Source organism: Pelodiscus sinensis, chromosome 31 (genome assembly GCF_052426305.1).
Source record: "Pelodiscus sinensis isolate ZL-2025 chromosome 31, ASM5242630v1, whole genome shotgun sequence".
Classification (NCBI taxonomy): domain Eukaryota; kingdom Metazoa; phylum Chordata; order Testudines; family Trionychidae; genus Pelodiscus; species Pelodiscus sinensis.
In genome coordinates this window covers 13,426,038-13,442,101 of record NC_143082.1, presented here as the reverse complement: position 1 = coordinate 13,442,101, position 16,064 = coordinate 13,426,038, and the positions used below count along the sequence as shown (strand labels likewise).

The window sequence follows — 16,064 nt, the reverse complement described above, 5'->3', positions numbered from 1 at the left end:
GATCCATGGCGGGTGGGGAGCACATGGCCCTTCCAGCCAGGGAGGCGAGTGGCCAGAGGACTGAGCTACCCCCAGGGAGAGGGGCTTCGGGACAGTCCTACCCCCCCCTCTGCTGTGGGCACCCTGGCACACCAGCCCCTGGTCATACTGGGAACCCCCCTCCACACCCCAAAGCTCAGGGCCCCTCCAGCACATGGGGCTCTGCCCAGCCCCACAGAAGAGGCAAGGGTGGGATTAGGGTAAAGTGCTGCTGCTCACCCCCACGCCTGTGCCCGGCTCAGCTGAGCCCCCTCCCATCATCCAGGCTGGACTGCCTGCCTGAATTGGGGCGGGGGCATTCACACAAGGCCAAGGAAACAGATGTAACCTGTAGCTGACCCCCCCCCCCACCTCCCCCCGCACCCCCAGGCAAAATCCAATTGCACTTAACAAATCCAATTTGCTGCTGCTGCTAACAGCGTTTGGTGGGTTTAAGGGATGGAGCGAAGCGGCGGGGGGGGGGGGGGGGGGGGGGCTTTGCAGAAGTGCCCGCCGTGGGCATGGAGGGGAGGGGGGGGGTTAAATGATCCAGAGCTGCCCCCTGTGCCAGGCCCCACAGTGAGGGCTAGACCCATGGGGAGGGGGGGGGGGGGCCTGCGTGGGCTGGCTGGCAAACAGCTGAAGAAACAGCTGAAGCTGCTCGTTGACAAATAGGCTGGGGGGGGGGGAGTTGGACTCTCCGGGGGTGCTGGGCCCCCAGGGGCAGATGCTGCCCCCCAGGAGCCAGGTGAGAACCAGCCAGCCCTCAGCCACTGTGGCTTCCTAAGTCCACTGCCACCCCCCCCCCCACCCAACTCTGGTGCCTTGAAGGATGGCGGGGGGATGGGGGCAGGCGGGAGGGGCTAGCGGGCACAGGGAGGGGGCTAAGAGCCCCCTAGACACTCCCTCCCCACCAGACGCACAAACACCAGACCTCACACACGTTTCCAATGGTCCAGATTTCTTGGTTCAGCTAAAACTGGCAATGGGCTGATGGGCTGACAAGGTTCCCCCCCCCCCCCCCGCCCTGCTTGACCCTGACCCAGCCCCTCCGGCTCCCGCAGGCCCTGGGATCCAAAACTTGGCCCATGGGGTGTTTGCACAGGCTGGACGGGGCGGGGGGAGCCGGGCACTCACTATGGGAGACGGCTGCTGGTGACGGGCAAGGAGGGGAGGGGCTGGTGCCGCTGCGGTGTGGGAGCTGCAGCGTAGGAGACCCTACAATAACAAACAGGTCAGCCCTGGAGGCCAGATGCCGGCAGACGGGGGAGGGGAGGCCAACGCTCTCGCCGGGGCACAGCAGGATTGAAGGGGCCGTGCCATGGGGGAGCCTGGGGGTCCGAACGCCCCCCCCCCCCAGCATGGAGGTCAGTCTCTGCCCGGCGCCGCCCCCGCTCAGTGATCCTGGAAGCCGGGCATGGGGAAGGAGCGGGCAAAGGCCTCCACCCGCTGGCGCAGCTCGGCCAGCCGGCTCCGGGTCCCCGGGTCGCTCAGCAAGAAGGACTTGAACTCTTGCAGCTTGGCTGGGGAGAGAGGGGAGGGGGTGAGCGGGGAGGCTGCGGGAGGGGGGCAGCCAGGCATAGCCGGACTAACCCCCCCCCCCCGCCACACCCCCCTGCAGCACCGAGAGCAGCAAGGCCCCCGCCCCCGTCCTCACCGGTCTTGCTCTTGGCCTCCAGGCCGATGCGGATGCCCTCGTCGATGAAGGCCACAACCTCCTGGAAATCCGCCTCCCGGAAGCGGCGGGACGTCAGCGCCGGGGCCCCTGGGGAGAGCCGGTCCCCTGTCACCTCACGGGCCACGGCTCTCCCACGCCCCTCGCCACGGGGTCACCTCCAGCCCCACGGCTCCCTCATGGGCCCTCCACCAGTCACCCCCCGCCCCGTGGCCCCCTGCCACAGAGTCACCTCCTGCCCCACGGCTCCCTCGTGAGCCCTCCGCCAGTCACCCCCCGCCCCGTGCCCCCCCCGCCACAGAGTCACCTCCTGCCCCATGGCCCCCTCATGGGCCCTCCACCAGTCACCCCCCGCCCTGTGGCCCCCTGCCACAGAGTCACCTCCTGCCCCACGGCCCCCTCATGGGCCCTCCACCAGTCACCTCCCGCCCCGTGGCTCCCCCGCCACAGGGTCACCTCCTGCCCCACAGCTCTCTCGCCCCCCCCGACACAGGGTCACCTCTTGCCCCATGGCTCCCTCATGGCCCCCCCACCACAGAGTCATCTCACAGCCCACGGCCCCCCCCTCCCCACCACGGGGTCACCCCACGTGTCCATCCCTCGGTGCCCCATACCCAGCCGCAGGCCCCCTGGCGTCAGGGCGCTCTTGTCCCCAGGGCAGGTGTTCTTGTTGGCCGTGATGGACACCAGCTCCAGTACCCGCTCGGCCCGGGCCCCGTCAATTCCCTTCGGCCTCAGGTCCACCAGCACCAGGTGGGTATCGGTGCCACCTGGCTCCAGAGAGAGAGTCAGCGCCCCTCATCCGCAGCCCCGCACTACTCCCTACCCGGTGCCCCTCGCTCCCGCCCCCCAACCCTGCGCTCCTCCCCCCAGCCCTGCCGGTGCCCCTCACCCCCACCCCCCAGCCCCACGCTCCTCCCCCCAGCCCTGCCGGTGCCCCTCACCCCCAGCCCCTCACTCCTGCCCCCAAGCCCCGCGCTCCCCCCGCAGCCCTGCTGGTGCCCTTCACTCCTGCCCCGCAGCCCCTGACAGCCCAGCCCCCATCTGCCCCCCACTGGTGCCAACCTTGCACTGCTCCCTCCCCCCACGCTACCCACTATGCCATGCTGCTCCCCCCCATCCCCCCAGTGCCCGGCCTACCTGACACCAGGGTGTACCCCTTCTGCAGCAGCGCCTCCGCCATGGCTCTGGCGTTCTTCAGCACCTGCCGGCAGTACTCCCGGAAGGCGGGCTCGTTGGCCTGCAGGGGCGGGAGGGGAGGGGGAGGCTCAGCAGGGCCTGGACCCTCCCCCAGCCCTGAGTCACCCCGCCCCCCCCGCCCCCGCGGGCCCCCACCTGCTTGAGGGCCACGGCCACGGCGGCGATGGCGTGGTTGTGGGGCCCGCCCTGCAGCGAGGGGAACACGGCGAAGTTGATCGGCTCCTCCAGGCTGTAGTGGGTCTCCTGGCCGGTCTTCTTGTCCACCGAGCGCAGCCCCTTGCGGTAGAAGATCAGCCCGGACCTGCCGGGCCGGGGCCGGGTCAGGCGTGGCCAGAGCCCCCCGGGCCACGGGGCCACGCGCTGCAGCAGGTCGCCAGGGCAGCAGCTCGAAACAGGTGCCTACAGCCCCCCACTCCGGGCCTCTCTCTGGGGGGCAGGCCCATTGCGGTGTCTGGGGGGACGGTTCCCTTGTGTCTTCTCCCTCGCTGGGGAACAGGGCTCAGTTGGGAGAACATTAAAGCAGTGTAAAGTCACTCCCCCCCCCCCCATTTCACTCCTAGGCCCCCCAGCCCTGTCGGTGCCCCTCACTCCAGCCCTGCCCCCCACCCAGTCCCTCCAGCCCTGCCGGTGCCCCTCACTCCCGCTCTGCCCCCCACCCTGTCCCCCCAGCCCTGCCGGTGCCCCTCACTCCAGCCCTGCCCCCCACCCAGTCCCCCCAGCCCTGCCGGTGCCCCTCACTCCAGCCCTGCCAGTGCCCCTCACTCCTGCCCTACCCCCCCGCCCTGTCCCCACCCCTCACTCCAGCCCTGCCCCCCCCGCCCTGCCGGTGCCCCTCACTCCTGCCCTACCCCCCCCGCCCTGTCCTCGCCCCTCACTCCAGCCCTGCCCCACTGCCCTGTTCCCCCAGCCCTGCCGCTGCCCCTCACTCCTGCCCTGCCCCCCCTCGCCCTGTCCCCCCAGCCCTGCTGGTGCCCCTCACTCCCGACCCGCAGCCCTTTGCATTCTGGACCCACAATCACCAGGGTCTGTTCCCCTTTGGGGAGGGGGGGGCATGCTGGGGGAGGACGGTGGTCTGAGAGGCAACACGCAGAGGGTGGGGGATTTGACGGGGGCAGACAGCATGTGTGGGGGGGGGGGCAGAGGGGGAGAACCGAGCCCAACCACACTCACCTGGCCCCGCGCAGGGTCTTGTGCGTGGTGCTGGTCACCAGGTCGGCATAGTCGAAGGGGGAGGGCACCACCTTGGCAGCCACCAGCCCGCTGATGTGCGCCATGTCGGCCAGCAGGTAGGCCCTGACCTCCTTGCACACCTGGGCCGGAGGCGGGCACCGCGTCAGAGCAGCCCAGGCAGCACCAAGCTCCCCCCCCCCCCATCACCAGCTCATGCCCCAAGGAAGGGGTGGGGTCAGCATGGGAGGCTGCCAGGGATCCCTCCCCAGGCTCCTCCCCCTTTGCCGCAGGCCCCACCCCCGCACCTGCTTCATGCGGGCGTAGTCGATGAGGCGGGCGTAGGCGCTGGTGCCGGCGATGATGAGCCGCGGGCGGAAGAGCCGCGCCGTCACCTCCAGCTGGTCGTAGTCGATCAGCCCCGTGGCCGGCTGCAGGGGGAAGGGGGGGGGGGGGTCACAGCTGGAGAGTTATTCCCCGGGGTGGGGCACGCTGCTGGGGGGAGGTGAAGGCCAGACAGGATCAGGTGGAAGCTGGGGGGGGCTGTGTCCACCCTGCCCTAGGGCACAGGGATGGCAGGGAGCAGACCCTGGCTTGGCCCAGGCTAAGTGCGAGAGCTGGGGGGCTCCGAGAGGCCAGGGCAGGATGGGGGCAAGGGAGGGGAGACATGGGTGCTCCGGGCTCCCCACAAACACACCCCTGAGCCAAAGGCCCCGCCCCCGCCCACTTCACCCCTCCCCCAACCACGGCCGGACCCCTCGTGAGCGCACGTGACCCCTCCCCCGACGCCCCGTGCGAGCCGGCGCCGCCCCCCTCGGCCCCCCCACTCACGTTGAGTTTATAGGGCATGGACTCGAAGAAGATGGAGGTGGCCGAGATGCGCTTCACGTCCGACATGTACCCGTGCGTCAGGCTGCGGGACAGACAGACAGACAGACGGCGTCAGCCCGACCCACGGCCGGAGCCGAACTGCCCCCCCACCCCAGCAGGGCTCTGCCCAGGCTGTTCTACCCCCTGTGCACGAAGCCCCCTCCCCCGGCACGGCTCCCAACCCCCCCAGCCCCAGCGGTGCCCTCTCCCTCAGCCGGGCCCTGCCCCCCCATCCAACCTCTCCCCGCCCCCGCCGCGGGTACCTACTGGCCGCCATCGGGCAGGTCCAACCCCATGATGCGGTCGTGGGGCTTCAGCAGGGCCGTGTAGGCGGCGAAGTTGGCGGGCGACCCCGAGTAGGGCTGCACGTTCACCCCCCAGCGGGCGGGGTCCAGGTCGAAGGCCTCCAGCGCCCGCTGCTCACACAGCAGCTCGATCTGATCCACCACCTCAGCCCCCCCGTAGTACCTGGGGGAGGGTACCAGGGTTCAGCCCCCTGCAGGGAACCCAGGACCCATCGCCCCCTTAGGGCCTGCCTGCCCCCCCGCACCTGCAATGGGGGGGACCCCGAGCCCATCACCCCCTTTGGGGCCTGCCTGCCCCCCATATCTGTGATGGGGGAACCTGGAACCCATTCCCCCCCATACCTGCAATGGTGGGGGATCGCAAGGCCCATCACCCCCTTGGGGCCCCCCTGTTCCCAGGACCTGCGAGTGGGGGGACCCATGGCCCATCACCCCCACACTCCGGACTGCCAGAGGCGCTGGAGGGGGCTGAGAGTATCACTCCAGAAACAGCCCTCACCCCATGCCAGAAACCCTGCAAAGCTATTCCTGGGGGGCCACAATCCCCCCCCCAATGTTGCCAAGGAGATCTAGGATCCCCGGGGTTCGCGTGGGGCTTCCCCACATTCTGGTCTGGCCAGGCCCACCCAGAACGGCCCCCCCCCAGGTGCTGCCCCCCCCCATACCTCTTGCCAGGGTAGCCCTCCGAGTACTTGTTGTTCAAGCAGGAGCCCAGGGCCTCCAGCGCTGCTCGGCTGCAGAAATTCTGGGGGGCAGAGAGCAGGCAAGGGAGGGGTGAAAGGGCCTGGCAGGGGACGAGCGCTGGCTCCCCCCCAAGTTAAAGAGAAGCTGGGGAGCAGGACTCCAGCAGGTTGGGGGGGGGGATGATCAGCGGCTAGGGGGAGAGTCCTTGAGGCAACACCGTGCCACCTCCAGGCTCACTCCTAGCCCCCACAGCCCCCACTCTCCCCTTGAGCCCCCCCAACTCCCTGCTGCTCCCCCCGGCCGCCCCCGGCCCCGCACCCACCTCCGAAGCAATGAGCTCCAGCCCCCGGCACTGCCGATCCTTCTCCTTCTGCACCAGCGCCCACATCTCGGGGTCGCTCTCCGCCAGGCTCTCCTGCCCCGTCCAGCCGGGCACCTCCCCAGCAGAAGCCGCAGCCGCACGGCCGTGCTGGGCCCGCAGGCCGGGCGCACCCACCTGCCAGCCTCTCTGCAGGGGCTGGGGAGGGGAAAAGAGACAGTCACCCACCCCCGGGAGTAGGGGCAACGCCAGAGAGGGGTGCCCCCCCAACACCCGCCCCACACCATGCAGGGCATCCCAGAGGAGAACCCTCTTTTCTCTGGCCCAGAGCACCCAGATATCCTCATGGCACACATGGGGAGTCAGGAATAGAACCCAGGAGTCCTGGCTCGCTCCTCCCCCCCCCCCCCAAGCTGGGGAGAAAAGCCAGAGACCTGGGGTCCAGTCTGCCTGCGCTAATCACTGACCAGACGGGCTGTCCAGAGGGAATCCCACAATGAGCTGTAACTAGAGGGGTGGGGAAGGGAGGAAAAGGACCCCAACACCCAACCCCTGGGGGGTGCAGTCCTCCCCCTCCGACATGGTCTCGGTGTGGCCATGGGCACCTCTGGCCAGGGAGGGAAGACCGGGGGCTGGGAAGGCGGGAACAGCCCTGGGCCTGACCAACATGGCTGGGGGCAGGGGGGCGGAAACTAGGGAGCCACATGAGTCACATGACCGGGTGCGTGTGCGTTTCGTGTCCTTGCCACATCTGGAAAGTCAGTTTAAAGTGACGGAACCAGCCCTGAAATCCACAGGAGCTTTCTGCGGGAGGCGGAGAGTCTGCTGGCGTGCGAAAGAGTGCACACGAGCGTGCAAATCGTGGGGTGGAGTGGAGTGAGCTGCGTGTGCACGGGCTCAGGCATGGCAGGATGGGGAGCACGCCAGCGTGCACAGGATGCGGAGGAAGGGGGTGGGGCTAGAATCCATCCTCCCTCACACACCCACTTCCTGCCATGTTTCACACACGTGTCAGGGATCACTAAGTGCCAGGAGACAGACTTCTACCCCCCCAGCTTCCATCCAGGGTCCTCTCCCCACCACACACTGCCCCCCTGAGCACCCCTCCACAGTGCAGCCGTCTCCTCATTGACACACCAGGCTGGTTTGCACCCTGGGCTTGCTCCCCCGCCCCCCTTTTCCCCTGGGCACGTGTCTAAACTCCCCCTGAAACGGTGCTGGGAGACAGCACCCCTCGCTGCTGGTGCACACCCCAGCAGCGGATCCTCAGACTCCTACTGCAAGGGGCCAGCCAGGAGCTCTCTGGGGACAGAAGAGGCCTGTGCTGGGGCGTTGATCCCCATGGAACTGGGGTGGGGTGGGGAGGTGTGTAGACAGAGGTGCCCTGGAGAGCACACCGAGCCGTGCATGGCCGTGGCATGCAGAGACATGTCCGTGCCACTCTGCCACTCACCCGGCACTGTGCAAACCCTACCCTCTCCGCTCCCTTGTTTGGGGGACTCTACCTCACTCCCTCCTTGTGTGTATCTCCGCTACGGCCAAGTGGATCAGCTCTGCCAGAGTTTCCACTCTGTGTTTGTACGGGGTCCTGGGGCTGGAACCCAGACGCCCGCACAACAAAGCCCACGGCCGTGGCAGACCACGCAGCCAAGGAAAAGAGGACGTCTCTCTGAGCCCCAACGGGACAGACCCCACCAGGGAGCGGTTTGCTGCCGGGGTAGTCCCCATGCTGGAAAGACAAGCTCTGGTTTCCAAAATCTCCAGTTTGCTGCCTGGGCCCAGCGTGGCAGGAGACCAGAGTTTGGGGAAAGCCACGTTTGGGGCCCAGATTCGAAAGCAGTGGCGTGTCAGAGTTCCCAGCTCTCGGGTACCGGCCTGCGAGTGAACACTGACGTAAGCCAGCTTCCAAACTTCACTAGGCTAAAGAAAAATATTCCGTTTAGTCCCCTGCGTTCACATGAGCCAAGCCGGCTCCTTACCCTGCCCAATCTTAAAAACAAGCCACCTCTCTTTACTTTGTAGTAGTTTACATTCCACGCAATACGCCCTGCGTGGCGCCCTTCCCCTGTCGCTGTCTGATTGCTCCTGGTTCCCACACAGGTGTGGGGCTGCCCGGCCCGCTCTGAACGCAGCTGCATCCCTTGTGCCACAAAAGCCAGGCCTCCCGGCCAGGCTACCCATGATGCAAGGAGGACCCATCCTTGCATCAGCAGCAGTGAAAGTCCAGCCATGTGCCAAGTTTCTCCAAACAATAAGCCACAGTGAAAGAAACTTCTGAAAGTTTTAAGCCGGGAAAGGGGGGGGGGGCAGCTTCTGCCTCTGCGGGACCAGGGAGCTGGTACCAACTCCGTAGAACTAAGCTTCTGGCAAGGGTCGGGGGAGGGGGGAACCCATCACTTTCCCCCCTAGTCTCTCTCGTTCTCCTCCCCCCATCCTAGGCGGGGGAGGCCAGAGGTCCCTGGGCTGTTGACTCAGATCGAAGGGTGAGGGATGGGACAGAGACCAGCGGGACTCGTGCCAAGCACACACTGGTGCGGCGCCCAGGAGGGATAACGGGCCGCAGGGGGCATAGGTCTGAGAGCCAGGCAAGCCAGCAGGGCAGTCCGGGGGAGCAGGGTCCTGCCGGGCAGAGCGCTGCCCCCCATGCACACAGCTGGCAGTGCCGGGTGCACGCACACACCGTGCAGGAGAGCCAAGTAGGGGACCCACTTATCAGTGAGCTCCCCCCGACCCCCTCCAGGAACCAGCGATTCCCACAGAGCATCGGGACGCACAAGGCCATGAACCCCAAGGCCAGGACTCTGCGGGCAGAGGGAGTGGGGAGCACCCCCTTATTTGCAGGGGGCTTTGTATGGGACCCGACCAGGGCACGTGGTTTGAAATGGGGGGGCGCATGTGGGCCTGGGGGGGCAGTAAAGCTACTTTGCAAAACAAAAGTCACCCCCCCCCAAGCAGGATCCCCCCCCCACTTCCCCAGCACGAGCCCCCCCGCTCACCCCGGCCAGGCGGCCCCATCGCGGGAACATGCTGCAGGTGGCAGGTACAGCTGATCCCCGGCGCCGCTCGCCTGGAGAAGGGGCCCGCGCGCGCTGGGAAAGAAACACGTGACGCCGACGCCACTCCCGGTGCACGCTGGGGGATGTAGTTCCCTAGGCCCGGCGGCTGAGCTCCGCCCCCCTGATAGTTTATGCAAAGTGGTTAATAAGATGATATGCATGTTTGCAAACAACGGGAAACCCGCCGCAGCGTGACTGACGGGAACAGGGCGCAGGCCGGGGCTTTGCCTTCCAGCCTGACTTGCTCACCAGTGAGGCTTCCAGCCACCTCTGGGGATGAGCACAGCAGCAGATTAACAGCCTGGGGGGGGTCACTCACCAAGGGCTGAAATGCAGCCACCTCTGGGGATGAGCACAGCAGCAGATTAACAGCCTGGGCGGGGGGTCACTCACCAAGGGCTGAAATGCAGCCACCTCTGGGGTGGATTAACACTCACGCCTGCACCCAGTTGTTTTGATGATTGGTTATGAAGGGAGTGCACACAGGGAGGACAGGGGCTGCTGTGCACAGAGACACAGTGAGAGACAGGCCCTACCCTTAGAAGGGAGGTCTGAACCAGGACCAGAGGTTGGCAAGCCCAGGGATTCTGGGCCCAGATATCGCCGCAGCCTGGCCTCCAGTGATGCAGCATCCAAGGGACTGCCCCCCTCCATGCAGACTCCGACACACACCGCTCTTCCACTTGGATACCTGGCAGCTCATAGGGAGCTGGTGGGATCCACTAGCCACGGCAGCAGGGCTCTGGCAGCAAAGGGGGTGCAGAACCTGCAGCGGTGCTGCTGGGTGTTGGCAGAGGTTGGGCAGAGATGCTGCGGGCAGCCCATGGCACCCCTAGTCCACAGGGCTCAGTGAGGCAGCGTGCCCTAGTGAGCAGACAATGCCACCCTGACTGCTTGCAGCTATGACAGAGCTGAGAACACGTTCAGCAAGGAGGCTGCTTTCTGTTGCTCCGTGTTGTCCGCTCGGCGTGCTGTTCCTCTGCCTCAAAATCTTCCTAGAGCATTGCTGTGTGGCGTTAAACCGCTGCTGGGCTCCACCCCAGAGGGAGCTGCATTCTCCAACTGGGTGACCCATCCCACTGCGGTGAGACTGCTAACCAGCTACAGCGCCCATCCCCAGAGGTGGCTGCCTTTCAGGGCTGGGTGAAGGATCTCTGTGCAGCTCTGCTGGGTGGTTATTAACCAGCTGTCACAGCCCACTCCAGAGGTGGGCGGGGGGCGGGCTGATCACAGGATGTTGTCATATGTACAAAGCACGTCGAGGTGCAAAGGTGGGTAGGCCGGGGAAAGGCCGGTCTCTGTTAAAGGGTGTGTAGCTTATTTAGACACAAGAGACAGAGAATGCTGCCCTCCACCCCCACCAAATCCAGCACCCTAGTGCCCAAGGTCCAAGCCAAGACGATTCCCCCTTAAAAAATGCACCCGGCCCTCCAGAGCAGATCGGGGACTAGAACCCAGGAAATCTGTTGGCTGGTTCGCTGCTCTAACCACTGGACTCCACTCCCCCACTGTGCCAAGTGGGACACTTGCTGGGTTTTTCAAGGGTCGCACGCAGAGGGGCAGGACTCGGTGCCCCTGGGTAGTGAGTTGAGCTGGGACCCCGGCCAGTGGCTGCAGCATGGAGACTGTGGCTGGGAAACCCAGCTTGGAGGGCAGGGCTGGGTCTGGCCCGTGGAAGGCCAACGGGCCACAGGGAGAGGACGTTGGTGGGCTGCCCAGCTGGCTCCAGCTGGGGGGGGGGAAGCACAGGGTGGGGGAGGGAGGAGGCGGAGGAGAGAGGGGACCAGGAGACCCTATTACCTGGCCAGAAGACACAGGCTGGGGGAGGGGCTTCTGGGGAGGGATCTGGGGGCCGGGTGGGGAGGAGGGGGCTGCGGGATGGAGCAGGGGGAGCCCACCCGGCCGCAGGGGAGACTCAGACGTGCTAGGCTGGAGACCGGGGCTGCGCCATCCCCTCTGGGAGTGAGGGCCCCGGAGGCCCAAGAGGCGGAGGGGCTTCACCCCCAAGAAAGAGCGTCCCCCCCCAAAGGCTGTCACCCTGAAAGGAGCTCCCCCCGGGGAGCGTGTGGTACAGGCCAAGTGTGTCCTGGCTCCCAGGCCCCATGTGGAGACCATCCAACCCCCACTCCCTTCCCAGAGTCGTCCTCCCTCCCCCCCACCGGTCCCCGTCATCTGGCTCTGCTTTGCCTGGCACTCTGCAGAAAGGGCGCTTGGGAAGTGCTAATGGAATTAAATCTAATTAAAGCAGCAACCACCTTCGACATCTGGGCCTGGGAAATAAATGAGCGAAAGGCGGGGGGGGGGGGGGGTGTTGAATTTTGCCTGGCACCTCGGCGTCTGGTGTAGCTGGGGGTGGAAGTGCCTGGTGAATGGGGACACGTGTGTGTCTGTGTGTTGTGTGTGTCTGCCAGGGCTGCTGTCTGCGGCCCCCCCCCCCATTTTCCGTGTCTCACGAGGGGATTGAGTGGATCTAGTGCAGCCCCTAGGCTGCTCCAGCGAACGGTAGGGACTGGGCAGCGTGTGCAGCTGGAACACGGGGACACAAAGGTTACACAGGCGTGCACACACACACACGTGCACACACACACACACACACACACACACGTGCACACACACACTTGTGTACCCCCTGAGCCAAGCACAGACCCTGCCTGTCCGAGCCTGGGCCCCCAGCACCCCCGTCTGAGCCCCTCCCCCATGGACGGAGCCTGCCGAATGCTTTGCCGCCCCATTTTCCAGCAGCGCTCTCGAGGAAGGCTCCGGGAGGCAGACCGAGGCTGGACGCTGGGCCACACACCTGCAGAACGGCCTCTCTAGTCTAGCGCCGCCCAAAGCTGCCACCCCAGGCAACCGGAGCCGGATCCTACCTGGCACCTGAGTCCCAGCCAGCTGCTGCACAAAGGTGCTCAGAGACATTTAGGCACCTAACTCCCATTGGCTGAGCGAGGCGCTAGGAGCATCCGACACCAGGACAGGTAGGGTCCTCATGCTGTGTGCAGTGGGCTGAGGCGGGGGGAGGAGCCTCACCCCAGCCCTACCACTCGCTGGCTGTGTGACATTACACAAAGCCCAGCCTGACTCTGTGCCTCAGTTTCCCCTTTGTATTCACTGGGCAAACCAGCTAGATAAGGACTCACAACAGCCCCCCTAAATTCACCCAGAGACCCCAGGCAGCTTCATCGAGGCTCCCATGGAAGGGGAGGGGATCACCTCCCTTCTTAATCACTGTACCTCCCCTCAAATCCTAAGGCAGACTCAGCATCCCCTTCACAGCCCAGCCGGAGTTGAGCGGACTGCAGGGACACCCCCCCCAGCTGGGTCTTCCCAGGCACTAGTTGCAGCCGTTCAATGCTGAGTAGAAGACAGAAGCCACACGCCTCCCCCCCCCCCCCCCAGCTGCCGTTCTGCGCTGGGGAGCCAGGCGATGGAGCAGAGGACGGCTGAGCTAAGGAGAATCAATCACACTGGGATTTTGGGGGCGGGGAGATCCTGGGGCCCAGCGCGCCCATCAATCAGGCGCCGTACTGGCACGGTGCAGCCGGTTTGCTTGTCACAGCCTGCTCCCGACACCCCCTCCCTGCTCCGCAGCCCGGGCGGCAATTCATCAAACCTGGCACCCGGGAGGGGCGGCAGCGCCCCACGCTGGCACGGACGGGCGCCTCTTGGCAGCGGGGCTGGGCGCTGACTTTGCAAATCCAGCCGATCTGCCCTCAGGCTTCAGGGCCATGGGGCCCCAATTCTTCCCACAGCACCCCCTAAGTCTCCAGAAACACCCCCCCCCATATCCCCAAACACTGGCCCAGCCCTTTCCCCCTTCCTGTTGACCAGAAGCTGCCCAATGGGAGGGCTGGGGTTGTCAGTCACCTCTGATAAGGGGAGCTGTCAATCATACCCAATAGGCAGGACAAGGGTGTCAATCATACTCAACAGGTGGGGTAGAGCTGTCAATCAAATGGAACAGGCGGAGCTAAGATGTCAATCATACTCACTAGGCGGGGCTGGGGCTGCCAATCACTTTCAACAGGTGGCTGTCAATCTTACTGGGAGGGGCTGGGTCTGCCAATCACACTCCATTAGGGAAGGCCAGAAGTTGTCAATCAAATTTGATCGGGGAGCTGTCAATCATACTGAGAGGGGCTCGGATGCCAGTCATGCGGGAGGGGGGCTGGGATCTGCCAATCACATGGGGGGGGTCTGGGATCTACCAATTACATTCCCGGCCGGGAGGGGCGGGGCGGCTGAGACCACATCACTCGCCACAGCAGGAGTTTTTATTTCATTCATTTTTTAATCACATTTTTTCCTTCGAAGTCGTTTTGTTACAAAAATATGAGGAAGTCTCAGCCCAGAGTCTGGGGGGGGGGCGGGAGTTTGAGCTGGGGGGGGCTGACTGGGGCTACAGGGCCCTGCCCCTACCCAGTGTATGGCTCAGCCCGGGAGGGGGTGATCCGGGGGGCCGTGTGTGACCCCCCCCAGCTCGTTCTGTTTCCGTCCCGTCTCTCCCCAGCCCCGTGGCACCTACTTCTTCCCTCCAATGCACATTCTATAGGTCCAGGCAATGCAGCAAGGAGCCAGCGGCAGCCGGGGGAGGGGGGGGGCACCGCGCCAGTCGTGGGGCTGGGCAGGGTGGCACTGCCGGATTGCAGTGGGGCCACGCTCTAGCTGAGACTTGGGGGGTAACCAGGCATTGCCTGGAGATGTCTATCCACGCCCAGGCCTCAGAGCAAGCTGGACGGGGAGGACCAAGGACACCAGGGTGCGAGTCGTGGCTGGGCCCCTCACTCAGCATCCGGACTGCGTAACCAAGTCCCAGCAGCTTGTTCTGCACAGAGACATGCTGAGTGCGCGCGCACACACACACACACACACACACACACACACACACACACACACACCTGCAGCCCCTCAAGTGCACACATGTGCACAACTGCACCCCACACAACCCCCCCCAAGTGCACATGTGTACCCACCCACCCATGGAAACGCAAAGCCCCCAACCCGCCCGGACAGCCACACCTCCACGCACCAATGCGGGCAACCCACAACTGCACACTCAAAGGATGACAACACACACACATGTGCACAGCTGCAGCCCCTCACATGCACACACAAGCACACAGCTGCAGCCCTTCATGTGCACATACACACACGTGCACAGCTGCAGCCCCTCACATGCACACACACACACACGCGCGCACAGCTGCAGCCCTTCATGTGCACATACACACACGTGCACAGCTGCAGCCCCTCACATGCACACACACACACACGCGCGCACAGCTGCAGCCCTTCATGTGCACACACACGTGCACAGCTGCACCACCCTCACATGCACACGTGCACAACTGCACCTGCCCCACCCCCCCAAGTGCACAGCTGCACCCCCACATGTGCACCCACCCACCCATGGAAACACAAAGCCCCCAACCCGCCCGGACAGCCACACCTCCAAGCACCAATGCGGGCAACCCACAGCTGCACACTCACAAAGGACGCCAACACACAGTGCACCCCCCACGCAGTCCCATGCATGCCCATAAAGCAGCCTGGCAACACACCCAGCCATGGGGAGCCCCCTGCCTGCCTACACGCCCAACCCCCCCCCCCCGCCCTGCTCTCATTTCACACCCTCGCTGCCCGCCGGGCTCTCTGGCGTCCTCTGCGGGAGGCACCAATTTCAGGCCTGGGTCCGTTCCTTCCCAGGGGCAGAGGTAGATCCGGGGGGTCCCTGAGCAAGGAGGGGAGCCTGGGGCTGGGAAAGGGGAGCAGGTGGGATTCCCCTCCCCATGGCTTCCGATGGCCCAGGGCGGGGGGCCGGCAGCAGGCAGCTCCTGAGCTCCCCCCGCGACGAGGAGCCAGCAGGGCGGGGGGGCTTGGCCCTTGCGATGGCTGATAACGGTAACAGCACTGGACTCGGACCCATCAATCCATGTGTAGGCACATCCCTGCGCACGCCAATCACACCCTGCTCACACCCATCACGGATACATTTACACACGCACGCCAATCACACCCTGCTCACACCCATCACGGATACATTTACACACGCACGCCAATCACACCCTGCTCACACCCATCACGGATACATTTACACACGCACGCCAATCACACCCTGCTCACACCCATCACGGATACATTTACACACGCACGCCAGTCACACCCTGCTCACACCCCCTCACGGATACATTTACACACGCACGCCAATCACACCCTGCTCACACCCATCACGGATACATTTACACACGCACGCCAATCACACCCTGCTCACACCCATCACGGATACATTTACACACGCACGCCAGTCACACCCTGCTCACACCCCCTCACGGATACATTTACACACGCACGCCAATCACACCCTGCTCACACCCCTCACTGATATATTTACACACGCACGCCATTCACACCCTGCTCACACCCCCTCACCGATACATTTACACACGCATGCCATTCACACCCTGCTCACACCCCCTCACCAAAACATTTACACACGCACGCCAATCACACCCTGCTCACACCCCCTCACGGATACATTTACACACGCACGCCATTCACACCCTGCTCACACCCCCCACACCGATACATTTACACCCGCATGCCATTCACACCCTGCTCACACCCCCACACCGATACATTTACACACGCACGCCATTCACACCCTGCTCACACCCCTCACCGATACATTTACACCCACATGCCATTCACACCCTGCTCGCACCCCCTCACCGATACATTTACACCCACATGCCATTCACACCCTGCTCGCACCC

The 16,064-nt window shown here is 64.9% G+C and overlaps 1 protein-coding gene across 1 annotated transcript; it reads right to left on the bottom strand.

Annotated features, from left to right (window-relative positions):
- Positions 1 to 1,187: 1,187 nt before the first annotated feature.
- On the bottom strand, positions 1,188 to 9,382 carry SHMT2 (serine hydroxymethyltransferase 2). The gene is made up of 12 exons (XM_075901809.2): positions 9,235 to 9,382; positions 6,242 to 6,436; positions 5,901 to 5,980; positions 5,198 to 5,398; positions 4,892 to 4,973; positions 4,369 to 4,491; positions 4,064 to 4,203; positions 3,029 to 3,194; positions 2,834 to 2,933; positions 2,308 to 2,463; positions 1,676 to 1,783; positions 1,188 to 1,541 (listed from the first exon to the last, which is right to left on the bottom strand). Exons 1-12 carry the CDS (start codon positions 9,262 to 9,264, stop codon positions 1,414 to 1,416), a joined length of 1,509 nt encoding a protein of 502 aa, XP_075757924.2. The 5' UTR covers positions 9,265 to 9,382; the 3' UTR covers positions 1,188 to 1,413.
- Positions 9,383 to 16,064: the final 6,682 nt, after the last annotated feature.